Here is an 11,849-nt window from a genome sequence, read left to right as displayed (position 1 = left end):
AGAGGGGCGGGTACGGTGTGGCCCCACCAGGCCGCCGTACCGGGGCGGGGGGGACCCGCCCGAGACACGTGCTCCGCCGAGCTACGGGACGCCGCAGCGGCCATTCCCCGCCGGTGCCGCCGGTGCCGCCGCCATGCCCCGGTACGCGCAGCTGGTGATGGGCCCGGCGGGCAGCGGGAAGGTGAGCGTGGAGCGGCGGGGGGACGGCGGGCGGGGGGAGGCCCCGGGCAGCCCCTGACGGGCGTGTGTGCCTTGCAGAGCACGTACTGCTCCACCATGGTGCAGCACTGCGAGGCGCTGGGCCGCGCCGTGCAGGTGGTGAACCTGGACCCGGCGGCCGAGCTGTTCAGCTACCCCGTGATGGCAGGTGAGCGCCGGGGGGGCCGTTACAAACTTCAAAATAGCGTCTGGTTCCTGTATCAGTGAATAATGCCCGGTCTTGTGCCCGATAATGCTCAGCACCCATGTCAGAGATTAATGTAGTTTGTAATAGTGCTGACTCCCCACATCGGTGACTGATGGGTCTTGTGCCAGGTAGTTCTTAATCCCTGTATTTACCTGGGCCAGTGATTAACATCTACCTGTATATGTCATAGTTTTGAGAACAAAGTGTGTCTAAACAAAGATGATAGGAAAAGTACATCTGGACCTGACCTCATAGTTGGGATACCTTGAAGGAGAACAGATTCATTAGCGGATCCGGGACCATGAAAGGAAAATTTGGGGAATGGGATGTTCCCCAAACGGCCACCAGGGACCCTCAAAAGACTCCCACTCATATCCAGCTCGGTCCGTGAAAGTATTTAGCATATACGTGTGTATTCAGGAAAGGTAATGAATATGTACTAGCTCATGAATAGAGATCCCCGTGCACCCAGTGCTGCAGTGAAGGAGTGTTGGCTCCCTGACCTCCCAGACTGTTTGGAGGGTTTATTCCCAGTGTTTGGTGTTGTCACAGACATCCGTGAGCTGATAGAGGTGGACGATGTGATGGAGGATGAATCCCTGAGGTTTGGCCCCAATGGAGGTTTGGTGTTCTGCATGGAGTACTTTGCCAACAACTTTAACTGGCTGGAGGAGAGCCTGGGGCACGTGGAGGATGATTATATATTGTTTGATTGTCCAGGTAAACGCACGTCAATGTTTTGGTATCGTTTCATATTTTATATCACAGTATAAAATTTGCAGTGCTTTGGTTTAGTTGGTTATGATAATTCATGTTTTTTTGCATTATTAACAATTGTCAGAGTCACTTCCAGGTGTTTCAGGAGTTACCTTGGTCCTGGGCTGCTCTGGGTGACTGCACTGGTGTTTGGTAACAACATGTGGTGTGGGGACACTGTGGCAACTGCAAATAACACTTAATTGGAGGTCAAGGGAGGGAAAATACCCCTTTTATTTCTTTTCCACTTCACCAGTCAGAGTTGCCTAAAAGAGGATGCTTTTCTTACCAGTTTTTATTTATATTAAGTGTAATTCCGTGTTTATATATAACTGCAAAATATTCCTGTTTGCTTCCCATTCCTACCCATTGATATCCTGAGTGTGCCCCAGGTCAGATCGAGCTCTACACGCACCTGCCAGTGATGAAACAGCTGGTGGAGCAGCTCCAGCAGTGGGAATTCCGTGTCTGTGGAGTCTTCCTTGTGGATTCTCAGTTTATGGTGGAATCGTTTAAGGTACCCATTTGAAAGCTGTTGGAAAAGTTCATACTGACAAAGAACAAAAAATCTGGGCCGTTCAGGGAGCTGGGTTTGCCTGGAGGAGAAAATGCTAAGCCCAGGGAGATTTCTCTTCATCTGCCTCAGACATGAGTTGCAGCAAAGGGTATCCCAGATGGATGTAAAGAAAACCAGCACTGGGAGAATGGTCAGACTGGAGCAGGCACAGAGGTTGTGCAGTGAACGTTCATGGAGTCAAAACTTGACTGGGCAGCCTGGCCTGACTTAGAAGCTGCTCTGTTTGAGCAGTTGGAGGATCCAGATAACCTCCAGAAGTTGCTTCCAATGTAAATTCTTGGAATCTCATGTGATTCCATGAGAGCTTTCTCAGAGCTGGAGAGTGAGCAGGCCACTTTCTCCATTTATCAGGAACAATCCCGAGAAGGGTTTGGGTTTTCTTAATGCCCTTTCCAGTGGCAGATCCAGATCCGAGGCTCCAAAAATAGGTGGGATACTTCCCACCTCCCTTTTCCAACAGGAAACTCCTCATATCCCAACTCCTCATATCGCTTTGTGTCCGTGTTCCATATATTCATTACTACATTTGGTCTGGGGTTGAGTGTCCTGCGTGCTGGGTTTGTGTTTTTCTGTACTTTAATACATCATTTTTCATTCTCTTTTCAGTTTATCTCTGGAATTCTGGCAGCACTCAGTGCAATGATATCTTTAGAGATTCCACAGATTAACATCATGACCAAAATGGATTTGCTGAGCAAGAAAGCCAAGAAGGAAATAGAAAAGTAAGTTCCAAAAAATTATTTACTCTGTAGTGTGATATATTGAGGCAAAGTTCGCTCAAAATTCAGTCTAATGTTTCTCACAATTTAAACATCCTCTTTTGGAATGGGACAAGATGGATTTGGTTTATATTAAACATAGTCTTTAAACAGCTGAATAGGATGCTTACAGAGTCAAAAGAACAGCTCCATGTTTGTACTGATCTCTGGATTTTTCTGTAAATAATCATCTTGCATCTCTTGTGTCATTCTAAGTGACAGACTTTGAGTGTTCATGATGACTTTGTTTCTCCCAGGTACTTAGATCCAGACATGTATTCTATGATTGAAGATTCTACAAATATATTGAAAAGCAAAAGGTTTAAGAAGCTGACTAAATCTATATGTGGATTGGTAGGTATATTGCTTTTGAACTGGTATCCTTAAATTCAATATCACTTTTTGCCTCTTTTAACTCAGCTCTTTATTTTTTCAGATTAGCATAAGATTCTTGATGCTATTGATACTATACTCTTGATGTTTGGATTGTAGCCAATACATTTTCTGTGAATCCTTTGGGAAATGGCTTTTTCTATCGTGTAGAACTCTCTGAGTGGGGAATTGCCACTGTTTTGCAGCGTGGCTTTGAGTGGTATTTTAGCAGTGCAGACAAGTGTGGTTTAAGGAGGTGGCTTAGAGTGCTGTGACTGAGAGTTACCTTACTGCATTTTCTTTTGGCTCCTCCCTCCAGATTGATGACTATGGAATGGTTCGATTTCTGCCTTTCGATCGCTCTGACGAGGAAAGTATCAACATCGTCCTGCAGCACATAGACTTCACCATCCAGTATGGAGAGGATCTGGAATTCAAAGAGCCAAAGGTAAGGTGCTTCTGGTGAGGAGATGAAAAAATTAAAAAGGATCCACAATATAAATGTGTACTTTGCCTTGCTGATAATTAATTTTCTCAGTATGGTTCAAAGCAGGCCATCTTTAGTCTGTTGGTGACAATGCCTGTATCATCTTCATTTACAGTTTAAAAAGTGGAATTCTTTAATAGCATCTTGCATATGCAGATTGATCAAAGGGTTGTGTTTAATGCTTTTGGTTTTCAAAATCAACAGAATTTTAACCTTCAAATGTCAGAAAGGACCACTGAGATCAGTGAGATTTTTTCCTGCCTGACTGCTCAAACTGCCATGATAATTCCTGTGTTCAACCCACGTGTTGTATATGAGATAGAGATTAGAAATAAATTCTATTGTGTAAAATACATCATAGAAGACTGTGTTAAAATCTGTTCCAAGCCCTCTCTAGTTTTATTATTCAGCTCATAAAACCTAAGGAACAAGTTTAGTGCTTTTATTCCCTTTTTAAATTCATTTTTTTACTCTTCTGTACTGCAGAATACTTGGATCTCAATTTTGACCTATATATAAAGTTTGTATTTTTCTGTTTTCTCTTTGGCAGGAATATGAAGAAGATAAATCTGCTCTTGTGGATGAATACTTTCAGGATCGTGTGGATGAGTAAAAAAAAATATGTTCAAAGTGGGAGGAAAATACTTTCTGGGGAAAAAAAAGTGAAAAAAAAATCCTGACCCCTATACAAACACACTTAATGTTTTATCTGTAAGATAACTAATATTTATAGTAAAGAGTGAGTTATATGACCTCAAAACTATTTTAATAAACAGTTTTTTATTCTTGTGTGTGTATGGGTTATAAAATATATAGGCCAGTGTTAGCACATATAAAAGTTCCCCTCATATAGATATATATTTCAGCATAGGAACGCTTGAAACAAATTAATGATTTGCCAGATAGGCAAAGCTGAGTCTAAATATGTTGTAACAAATATTTATCTCCAGCACTGAGTAGTTAGTTTCATTACTAGATGAGAGAAAGAATTGTTCTAAAGGGTGAAAGTTGTATTTCATGAACTGAACCTAAATTAGACAGAGATGACTGGCAACTTCAAAGGGGCAGCTGGTCAGGGGATGGGCTTCTTCTTTAAGAACTTGAGTGTTTTACATATATTTTTTTTGAAGATTCTAGATTTTAAGCCTTCTTAAAGCTGGTTTTTGTTCAACTTGCACATGACTTTAAGTGGTTTATTCATCGATAACATGTACACTGTAACACTTAAAGAAGGAAAATTACCTTAAACAGAACTCAGTGATGGCCTTGTGAAATGGATGTCATTTTGTAGGAGCAGCTTGGTCAGCAGATGTCTGAGTGCGAGGATTGCCCTTAATGGGAACCAAACCAAGGAGTGAATACTTGGAGACAACTGCACTTACCTAACCCTGGGGTGTGAGAGCAGCTTGGCAGAGTTGAGCTTTGTAGTTTCTTGCTTCTAGTCTGGAAGGTGTAATTTTTTTCTCATTCAGGAGTAGGGTTGTTCTTATGTCTGTTTGAATAAAAGGTTCACTATTGATATGGTGCTTATTTTTGAAGTAAAGATCTGCTTTTTCCAAGGCACAGCCAGAACTGGGAGAGAGGTTCAAAAGAGCAGGAAATCCTGCATGTTTAGTGGAAAAGGGCTCCCAAAAATCCCTGTGTGGCAGAACTTGATCTGACTGAATTAAACCACTCAAACATTGGGGCAACTTGGGTCACAACTCACCTCCAGACTGGCACATCCTTGGGACAAGTCACACTCGTGGTGTGTTGAAAGGGCAAAGCCCAGCCCTGCAGTTGGATTACTTTGACTCACCTTCCAACCTCCCCGTTTTTATTCCCTGACTCATGCCATGAATCATTTACCGGGGGCAAATTCAGCATGCTGGCTCATAGGGAAGGTTATGGCTTGATAGTAATAGGAGTGTGCACCAGAATATATTGTATCCCTCTGAACACAAAGTGTTTGGACCCGTTTTGTCCTTCCTTGCACCGGGGGAATTGAGTGCCCCGTGCAGCCGGCTGCCTGTGCACCAGGGCAGAGCAAGTGACCCTCAGGAGCTCTGGAAATTCGCAGGGGAGCAAACCAGCTACGAGTAAAGCATCCCCAATGTGCTCTTCTGATGCTGACCTCGCCGAGACTGGAGCTCACCTCTCAGATGTCAGCGTGGCTGGAAAAGGGTGGCACGGAGTGACCGAGGAGGGGTTACTTGCAGTGCTGGCCACAGCAAAGGCAGAGAGAGGAGGGAAACCCCAAAGGATGGAAAGAAGAAAAGAAGTCCCCATCAGAGCGGGCTTTCAAAGCCCCGTCCCAGTGTGGCCAGCGCCCTGGCAGAGCAGTGCCTCCCGCGATCCCTTCCTGGTGCGGTGCCCCAGGGCGGTGCAGGGCTCCGCTTCCGTGCTCGCACCGCCTCTGCCGCTGCCTCATTTCCTGCAGCAGAGGCGGAGGGAGCGCTGTGTTCCCTTTCTTGGACGTTCGCCCGCTCCCCTCCCGCTCGGCCCCGCCGAGCCGCCTCCTGCCCTTCGAGATGCCGGTGAGCGGCGGGTGCGACGGCGGGCCGGGGAAGGGGCTCTGCGGCGGGGTCGGACCGGGGGGAAAGAGGGGCTGCGGCTGAGGGGAGCCCTGCGGAGAGTGGGGAAAGGCTCGTAGGGGAGGCTGCTGCAAGGCCAGCGCCCTCTTTCTCTTCCTCTTCCTCCCTTTGGCAGGGATCCACCCGCAGCCGGGAGGGTGGGACCCGGCGCCAGCGGGGGAGAGGGTGGTCAGAGCAATACTTTGCTCTGCCTTTGTTTACACCACCTTTCCCTGGGTCGAATAAACTGCTTTTTACACCCACTCTCCCCCAGTCACATCTTCCTCTGCCCCCCACAAAACCTGGGCTGGGAGGAGGTGAAGGATTCCCAGTGGGATGGCACAGCACGGTGGGAACATTTGGAAAGTGCCCCAAAATAATCTTATCAGATTCTTCCTGGAAAATCGGTTTTCCAGGAAGAATCTGTTATATGCAGAAAGCTTTTTCTTTTTTTTTTTTACTTAAACCAGTTTTAGAGTGCACAGAAAGGCCTTTATTTTTGAGCGTGCTAAGCCTGGCTTTATTTATAATTATCTACTATTATTAGCTAGACATGGAAACAAGATAAATTATTTTTAAAAGACCAACTAATTTTCAGTGAACTACACGGGGCCCCCAGGATGGGGTCACGGAGCCGGGGGGATGAACTGTGCCTGCAGATCAGCCATATGGATTTTATCCTGTCTCCCACCACCATGACTGCAAGTGGTGCCAGTGATGATGCTCTCCTGGCATTGACCAGAATGGCACCGAGTTCTGGGCCTTATTAGAAAACAGTGTTTGTGCAAGGAAAAATTGCTGGGAGCATCATAATGAACTAGACTGTGAGTCCTGTTTGTGGAGACGCATGGGATGTGATTGGACACAGAAATGTCTATTTTCAGTAGAACCAATAACCAGCTTTCCCCCGTTCTAGGCTTACCACTCCACGTTAATGGACTCGGACACCAAGCTAGTTGGGAACATGGCACTGTTACCCATCAGAAGCCAGTTCAAGGGCCCAGCACCTCGGGAAAGTAAGTTTATAATAGTGTCTGAAAACCTGCCCGGATGTAGCTCCTCATCTCATGGGTTGCTCCAAGAGCAAGAGTGACAAGAGGAGTCAGTGGTGGGAAATGGAGAGGTTTGCAGTTTGTAGAGGAGGAAAGAAGTTCTCAAATAGTTAAGTTGTGCAGGTTGAGGTTTTTGGGGAGGATGTGATGGTGTGAACCCTCAGTGTCAGAGGAAGTGGGGGTTCAGCTACGGAGAGCTCGCTCTGGTCCGTGGCTGGGGACACTCGGCTGCTCCCAAGGCTGAGGAGTGGGACAGGCAGCACTTCAGGGTTGGGCACTGCAAAAATTGATCCTTTTATGCTCTTAAAACTTTGATGAGTTATGCAACTGGTAGAAAAATGAGGAACTGCTGAATTGCTGCAGTTTGTGAAGTGAGACAGCACAGAGGAAAGAGAATAAGGAAGTTAAAGCTCCTAATAAGAGTAGGAAGCTTAAATGTCACAGTCTGAGCTCCTCAGTGTTTGAAATGTTCTCTGTTACATAGTGCTGACTTCTGCTTTTTGAATTGCCTTTGCAATAATGCTTATTTATGTATTTCAGTGAGTAAAACTTATGACAAATGAGGTATAACAGTGCAATGTTTAACTCTGTATTTCTTTTTTGTTAGCTAAGGACACTGATATCATAGACGAAGCCATCTACTACTTCAAAGCTAATGTTTTCTTCAAAAATTATGAAATTAAGGTAATTTTTTTAATGTACTGTGCATATAGTAGTTCTTTGGAAGGTTGGTGCTGTGAATATAAATTTATTTTCAAGGAAATAATTCTATTAGATCACAAAATCTCTCCTTCCACTTAATCTTTAAAGTTGGGTAGATGTTGTGAATTGCAAGTCCTTCTCTCATGGGGAAACTAGGCCAAAATGGCTTGAACTCATTCCTGTTTCAGACTTTTATCAGTTCCACAAAGTGTCCCTTAATCTAAGAGTGCCTGGGCTCTGTGCTTGCTCTTGTGCAGAACGAGGCTGACAGAACACTGATCTACGTAACCCTTTACATTTCTGAGTGCCTGAAGAAGCTGCAAAAGGTAAGAAAAGTGAATTTCTGTGCAGGAGGGAAACAAAGTCCGTTCTGGGGATTGTACTCAGGAAAGGATTTCCTGATATTCTCCTCCCACTGGCACAGATAATCCTGTTCACCCCAGTCCTAGCTGTCAGAACCACAGATACTCCAAGGCTGTGGATATATTGTGCTGCTCTTCTTGATGAGTTTTTAAGTGTTACAGATTGGTAAAATATTTGGGTCTAATGCTCCCTCAGCTTTTGTTTATAACTGCTAATCCATTGTTTGCCTGGTTCTTCCAGTGTAACTCCAAAGGCCAAGGAGAGAAAGAAATGTACACACTAGGAATAACTAACTTCCCAATCCCTGGGGAGCCTGGCTTTCCGCTTAATGCCATTTACGCCAAACCTGCCAACAAGCAGGAGGAAGGTAAGGCTGATCCAGCACCTCTGAGGGCTTCCTTGGGCTCATACTTTATTAGCTGCATTTCTGTGACTGCAGTTAGAAAAATTACCAGTAAAACTGGATTTTCTAAATATGTGGTCTGTCTTCTGAGGGCACAAGCTGGATTTTCTGACCTCAAGGGCCCAGTGACTCCTCTGGATCCATGGATCCAACAGAACAAATTTATAGGGTCTAAGAATACCTTTTGCATCAGATAATCACTAGTTAAACCCTAATAATAGAGCCCAAGCCAGAATAGGAAGCCCACAATAATGAGCAAAGGTGACTGAGAGAAGAAAACAGTTTGGATGATCCTTTCTACTGGTAAAAATATCATAAAAATCCTAAATATTGCTGTAAATTGAGCAAACCAACTCAGCCAGCTGGCGAGCACCCGCAGATGTGAAGCTCTCTCCTGAAGCAGTGCTATCTGATGCCTCCCTGTTAAATCCCGTTTGACTTGGTGCTCCCCAGTTCACCCTGGTTTCCCTGTGCTGCTTTCAGAGGTGATGAGGGCCTACCTGCAGCAGCTGAGGCAAGAGACCGGCCTTCGCCTCTGTGAAAAAGTGTTTGATCCTCAAAGTGACAAGCCCAGCAAGGTGAGAGTTCAGAGGGACCATCGGGGAGCTCGTGAGGTTTGGGGGGTGTTTTCAGCAATGTTTGAATGGGGGTGAGGGTCAAGTGTGGCAACTTTGGCCAAGCCTCACTGGGTTTGCAGTGAAACGGCAGCTGCAAATTATCAATAAATTTAATCTAATGTGACATGACAGTGAATGCCAATTTGGGTGGCTTGAAAGGGCAGGGCAGTACTAAGGGGTGTCTGGTGCAACTCTTCAAAGTGCTGCATGTCTGCACTTGGCTGGGTTTGCAAATGGAAGTTCACAGGCACAAGAGATGCTGTTTCTCTTCCCAGGCAGCTCTGATCTGAGAGCTGCTTTGAAGTAGATCGTTTGGCCTCATATCCAGATTAAAACAAAAAAGCTAATCAATGAGTGAATTGCCTCCTGACTGTTCACGTTTCATGTGCAAATGTGACTGTGTCTAATATTGAAATTATTTAAGCTAATTTAGTTTCAAAGGCATAGCTTCCTGATGCATCTCTTGTTTATAATTATATTGGAAGAAAATATAATAAAACTAAAATAAGAGAAAGTAGAATCTCCCACTTTAACTCAAAGTCCTAAATTATTAATTCATTATGTCCATTCCTGTTGTTTTGTTCACCTAAATTCCAGTAGAAACCAGTGTGGAAAACTATGTGCAAAACTGGGGCCTTAACACTTTTTATGTGTCAGAGGTTGAATACTTTAAAGTCACTATTTTATCCATCACATGGAAAACACTTTAGCATATTTTCTGACTTTGTACTTCCTTTTGCAGTGGTGGATCTGCTTTGTGAAGAGGCAGTTCATGAACAAGAGTCTCTCAGGCCCTGGACAGTGAAGAGGCAAAGTGGCAACAACTTTAAGCGTTTCCACAGCAAGATGTTCACGTCTTTTGCCTTTGTTTTGGATGCATTTTGTACCAGGGAAGAATTAACTGCTTATGAAGCAAAAAGAAAAAAACAAACCTGTCAATGAGGGGTGGATGGGGGGGGAGAGCAAAAAGATAAGTTGTGTAAGCAAAAATTATTAAGCTGGTGCTTAATAAGTGATTTTCTACACCCTGTTTCAGATGCAGTCTGCTTTGTTATTGTGGCTACAGCACCTAAAACAGGACTGGTATTTAAGAGAAGAAACAGGTCTGCTGTGAGGCAAGGGAGCTCTGTCATTGCTCTGCTGGCTGGAGTCAGTGTCAGTGTCCAGGGCAAATAGACCTCTCATGCCGTGTTGTCCATGCAGTGATTTTTACATTGTATTCATTAAACTTCGCTTGTAATTAATGTGGTAACTACTGTGTGTCTCATGGACAATTTTCAGGGAAATCAGAGGTGGGTTTTTTGTGAAAGGACCTGCTCTGGTGAGCTCCCACCTGCAGAGCTGCCTCCAGCCCTGGGGTCCCAGCACTGGAAGGACATGGAGCTGTTGGAGCGAGTCCAGAGGAGGCACCAAGGTGATCAGAGGGCTGGAACAGCTCTGCTGTGAGGGAAGGCTGAGAGAATTGGGATTGTTCAGCCTGGAGAAGAGAGCTCTGTGGTGACCTGACTGTGGCTCTTCAGTACCTGAAGGGAACTTAGGAAAGATGGAGAGAGACTGTTTACAACGGCCTGGAGTAACAGGACAAGGGAGAATGGCTTCACGCTGACAGCAGGTTTAGATTGGATATTAGGAAAAAATCCTTCCCTGTGAGGGTGGGGAGGCCCTGGCACAGGTTGCCCAGAGAAGCTGTGGCTGCCCCATCCCTGCAAGTGTCCAAGGCCAGGCTGGATGGGGCTTGGAGCAAGCTGGGCTAGTGGGAGGTGTCCCTGCCCCTGGCAGGGGAGGTGGACGAAATGATCTTCAAGGTCCCTTCCAACCCAAACCATTCTGATTTTATGATTATTGAGTAACGTTAATCAGTAGAAAGTGAATAATTCCTACTGAAAACAGTGAGATTAATGCAGGGGCTGTAGTTCCAGCAATTTACCTGTTTATTTAGCAGGTTTGTCTTCACAGGGCTGTGCTCCACTGTACTGAAGCGCCTGCAAATGGTACTGCAGGCAGATCCCACATAGCTGGGTCTGTGGCCGCCTTTCTGGATTCAGACACACCCAAACTAGTAAAAAACGGCTGTTCTGTCAGTCAGATGGTTTCTGGAAGAACACAAATCCAAGTGTGGTTTGTTCAGTTTTTTTCCTTCATGGCAGCACTTGTCTCACTGTCACCACACAGCACCAGCACACTTTTAGTGTTACCTGAAGCCCAGTGCTGGTGATGTTTGCTGAGAGCTGTACTCCTCTCCAAACAGCAGTGATGGCAAGTCCAAACTAGAAGCTCCCACTGATTCCACTTTTAGGAATAGGATAGCCACGCTTCACATTCATTTTGTAATAAAGTGGGGAAAATAAACTTTATGATTTATCTGGCTGGCCTATGCCTTGTAGTTAACGGTGGTTCTAGTGAGGCGTTTGGCCCAGAAGTGGTGCAGGTTTTGAAGGACCTTTCTCCTTAGTTACCAATTTTTACAAGCAGGAGCTTCATTATCTCGGGGACCTCGGTCACATTTGGCTGCAGCAGCCAGAAGAGAGTACTCTCAGGACAAGGGGTGCACTCCGGAGCAGGGGAGGCACGGGGAGTGTGTTGCCTTCCATGGGAGACACAGAACCAAGCAGGTGCGAGGGGATCTCCTCAGACCCGGTGTGCGAACCCCTTTTCCCCTCACACACCCCATTCTCCCCTCACGCCGTTCCCGCTCCGCCTTCACCGGGAGGGGTCCTTGGCGCGGCGCGCGCTCCTCCCCGGGCTGCCCTCCCTCGCGCCTGTCGGGCCGCGCGGGCAGCGCCGCGGGCGCCCGCAGGCGGCGG

At 45.9% G+C, this 11,849-nt stretch overlaps 2 protein-coding genes and 1 long non-coding RNA gene across 3 annotated transcripts; 2 read left to right on the top strand and 1 right to left on the bottom strand.

The window, feature by feature from the left end:
- Positions 1-75: 75 nt before the first annotated feature.
- GPN3 (GPN-loop GTPase 3) lies at positions 76-4,875 on the top strand. The gene is made up of 8 exons (XM_027739750.2): positions 76-181; positions 259-367; positions 959-1,126; positions 1,555-1,679; positions 2,346-2,461; positions 2,755-2,851; positions 3,189-3,317; positions 3,907-4,875. Exons 1-8 carry the CDS (start codon positions 134-136, stop codon positions 3,967-3,969), a joined length of 855 nt encoding a protein of 284 aa, XP_027595551.1. The 5' UTR covers positions 76-133; the 3' UTR covers positions 3,970-4,875.
- LOC113997688 lies at positions 2,463-11,699 on the bottom strand. The gene is made up of 4 exons (XR_003544184.2): positions 11,241-11,699; positions 10,973-11,138; positions 4,739-4,848; positions 2,463-3,296 (listed from the first exon to the last, which is right to left on the bottom strand). It is a non-coding gene; the product is annotated as an uncharacterized LOC113997688 (long non-coding RNA).
- Positions 5,730-10,297, top strand: ARPC3 (actin related protein 2/3 complex subunit 3). The gene is made up of 7 exons (XM_027739752.1): positions 5,730-5,872; positions 6,825-6,924; positions 7,568-7,644; positions 7,920-7,988; positions 8,266-8,392; positions 8,912-9,006; positions 9,788-10,297. Exons 1-7 carry the CDS (start codon positions 5,867-5,869, stop codon positions 9,848-9,850), a joined length of 537 nt encoding a protein of 178 aa, XP_027595553.1. The 5' UTR covers positions 5,730-5,866; the 3' UTR covers positions 9,851-10,297.
- Positions 11,700-11,849: the final 150 nt, after the last annotated feature.

The sequence above is a fragment of the Pipra filicauda genome, unplaced genomic scaffold (assembly GCF_003945595.2).
Source record: "Pipra filicauda isolate LSUMZ 115617 unplaced genomic scaffold, ASM394559v2 scaffold192_size1418226_pilon, whole genome shotgun sequence".
NCBI lineage: Eukaryota > Metazoa > Chordata > Aves > Passeriformes > Pipridae > Pipra > Pipra filicauda.
This window is presented reverse-complemented; position numbering and strand designations above follow the sequence as displayed.

Excerpts from the sequence above, each read along its gene's own strand:
- GPN3 (XM_027739750.2), top strand. The coding sequence starts at position 134 with ATGCCCCGGTACGCGCAGCTGGTGATGGGCCCGGCGGGCAGCGGGAAG. Across the intron at positions 182-258 it reads GCCCGGCGGGCAGCGGGAAG|AGCACGTACTGCTCCACCAT; the intron begins GTGAGCGTGGAG and ends TGTGCCTTGCAG. Across the intron at positions 368-958 it reads CAGCTACCCCGTGATGGCAG|ACATCCGTGAGCTGATAGAG; the intron begins GTGAGCGCCGGG and ends GTGTTGTCACAG.
- ARPC3 (XM_027739752.1), top strand. Across the intron at positions 7,989-8,265 it reads GCCTGAAGAAGCTGCAAAAG|TGTAACTCCAAAGGCCAAGG; the intron begins GTAAGAAAAGTG and ends TGGTTCTTCCAG. Across the intron at positions 8,393-8,911 it reads TGCCAACAAGCAGGAGGAAG|AGGTGATGAGGGCCTACCTG; the intron begins GTAAGGCTGATC and ends TGCTGCTTTCAG.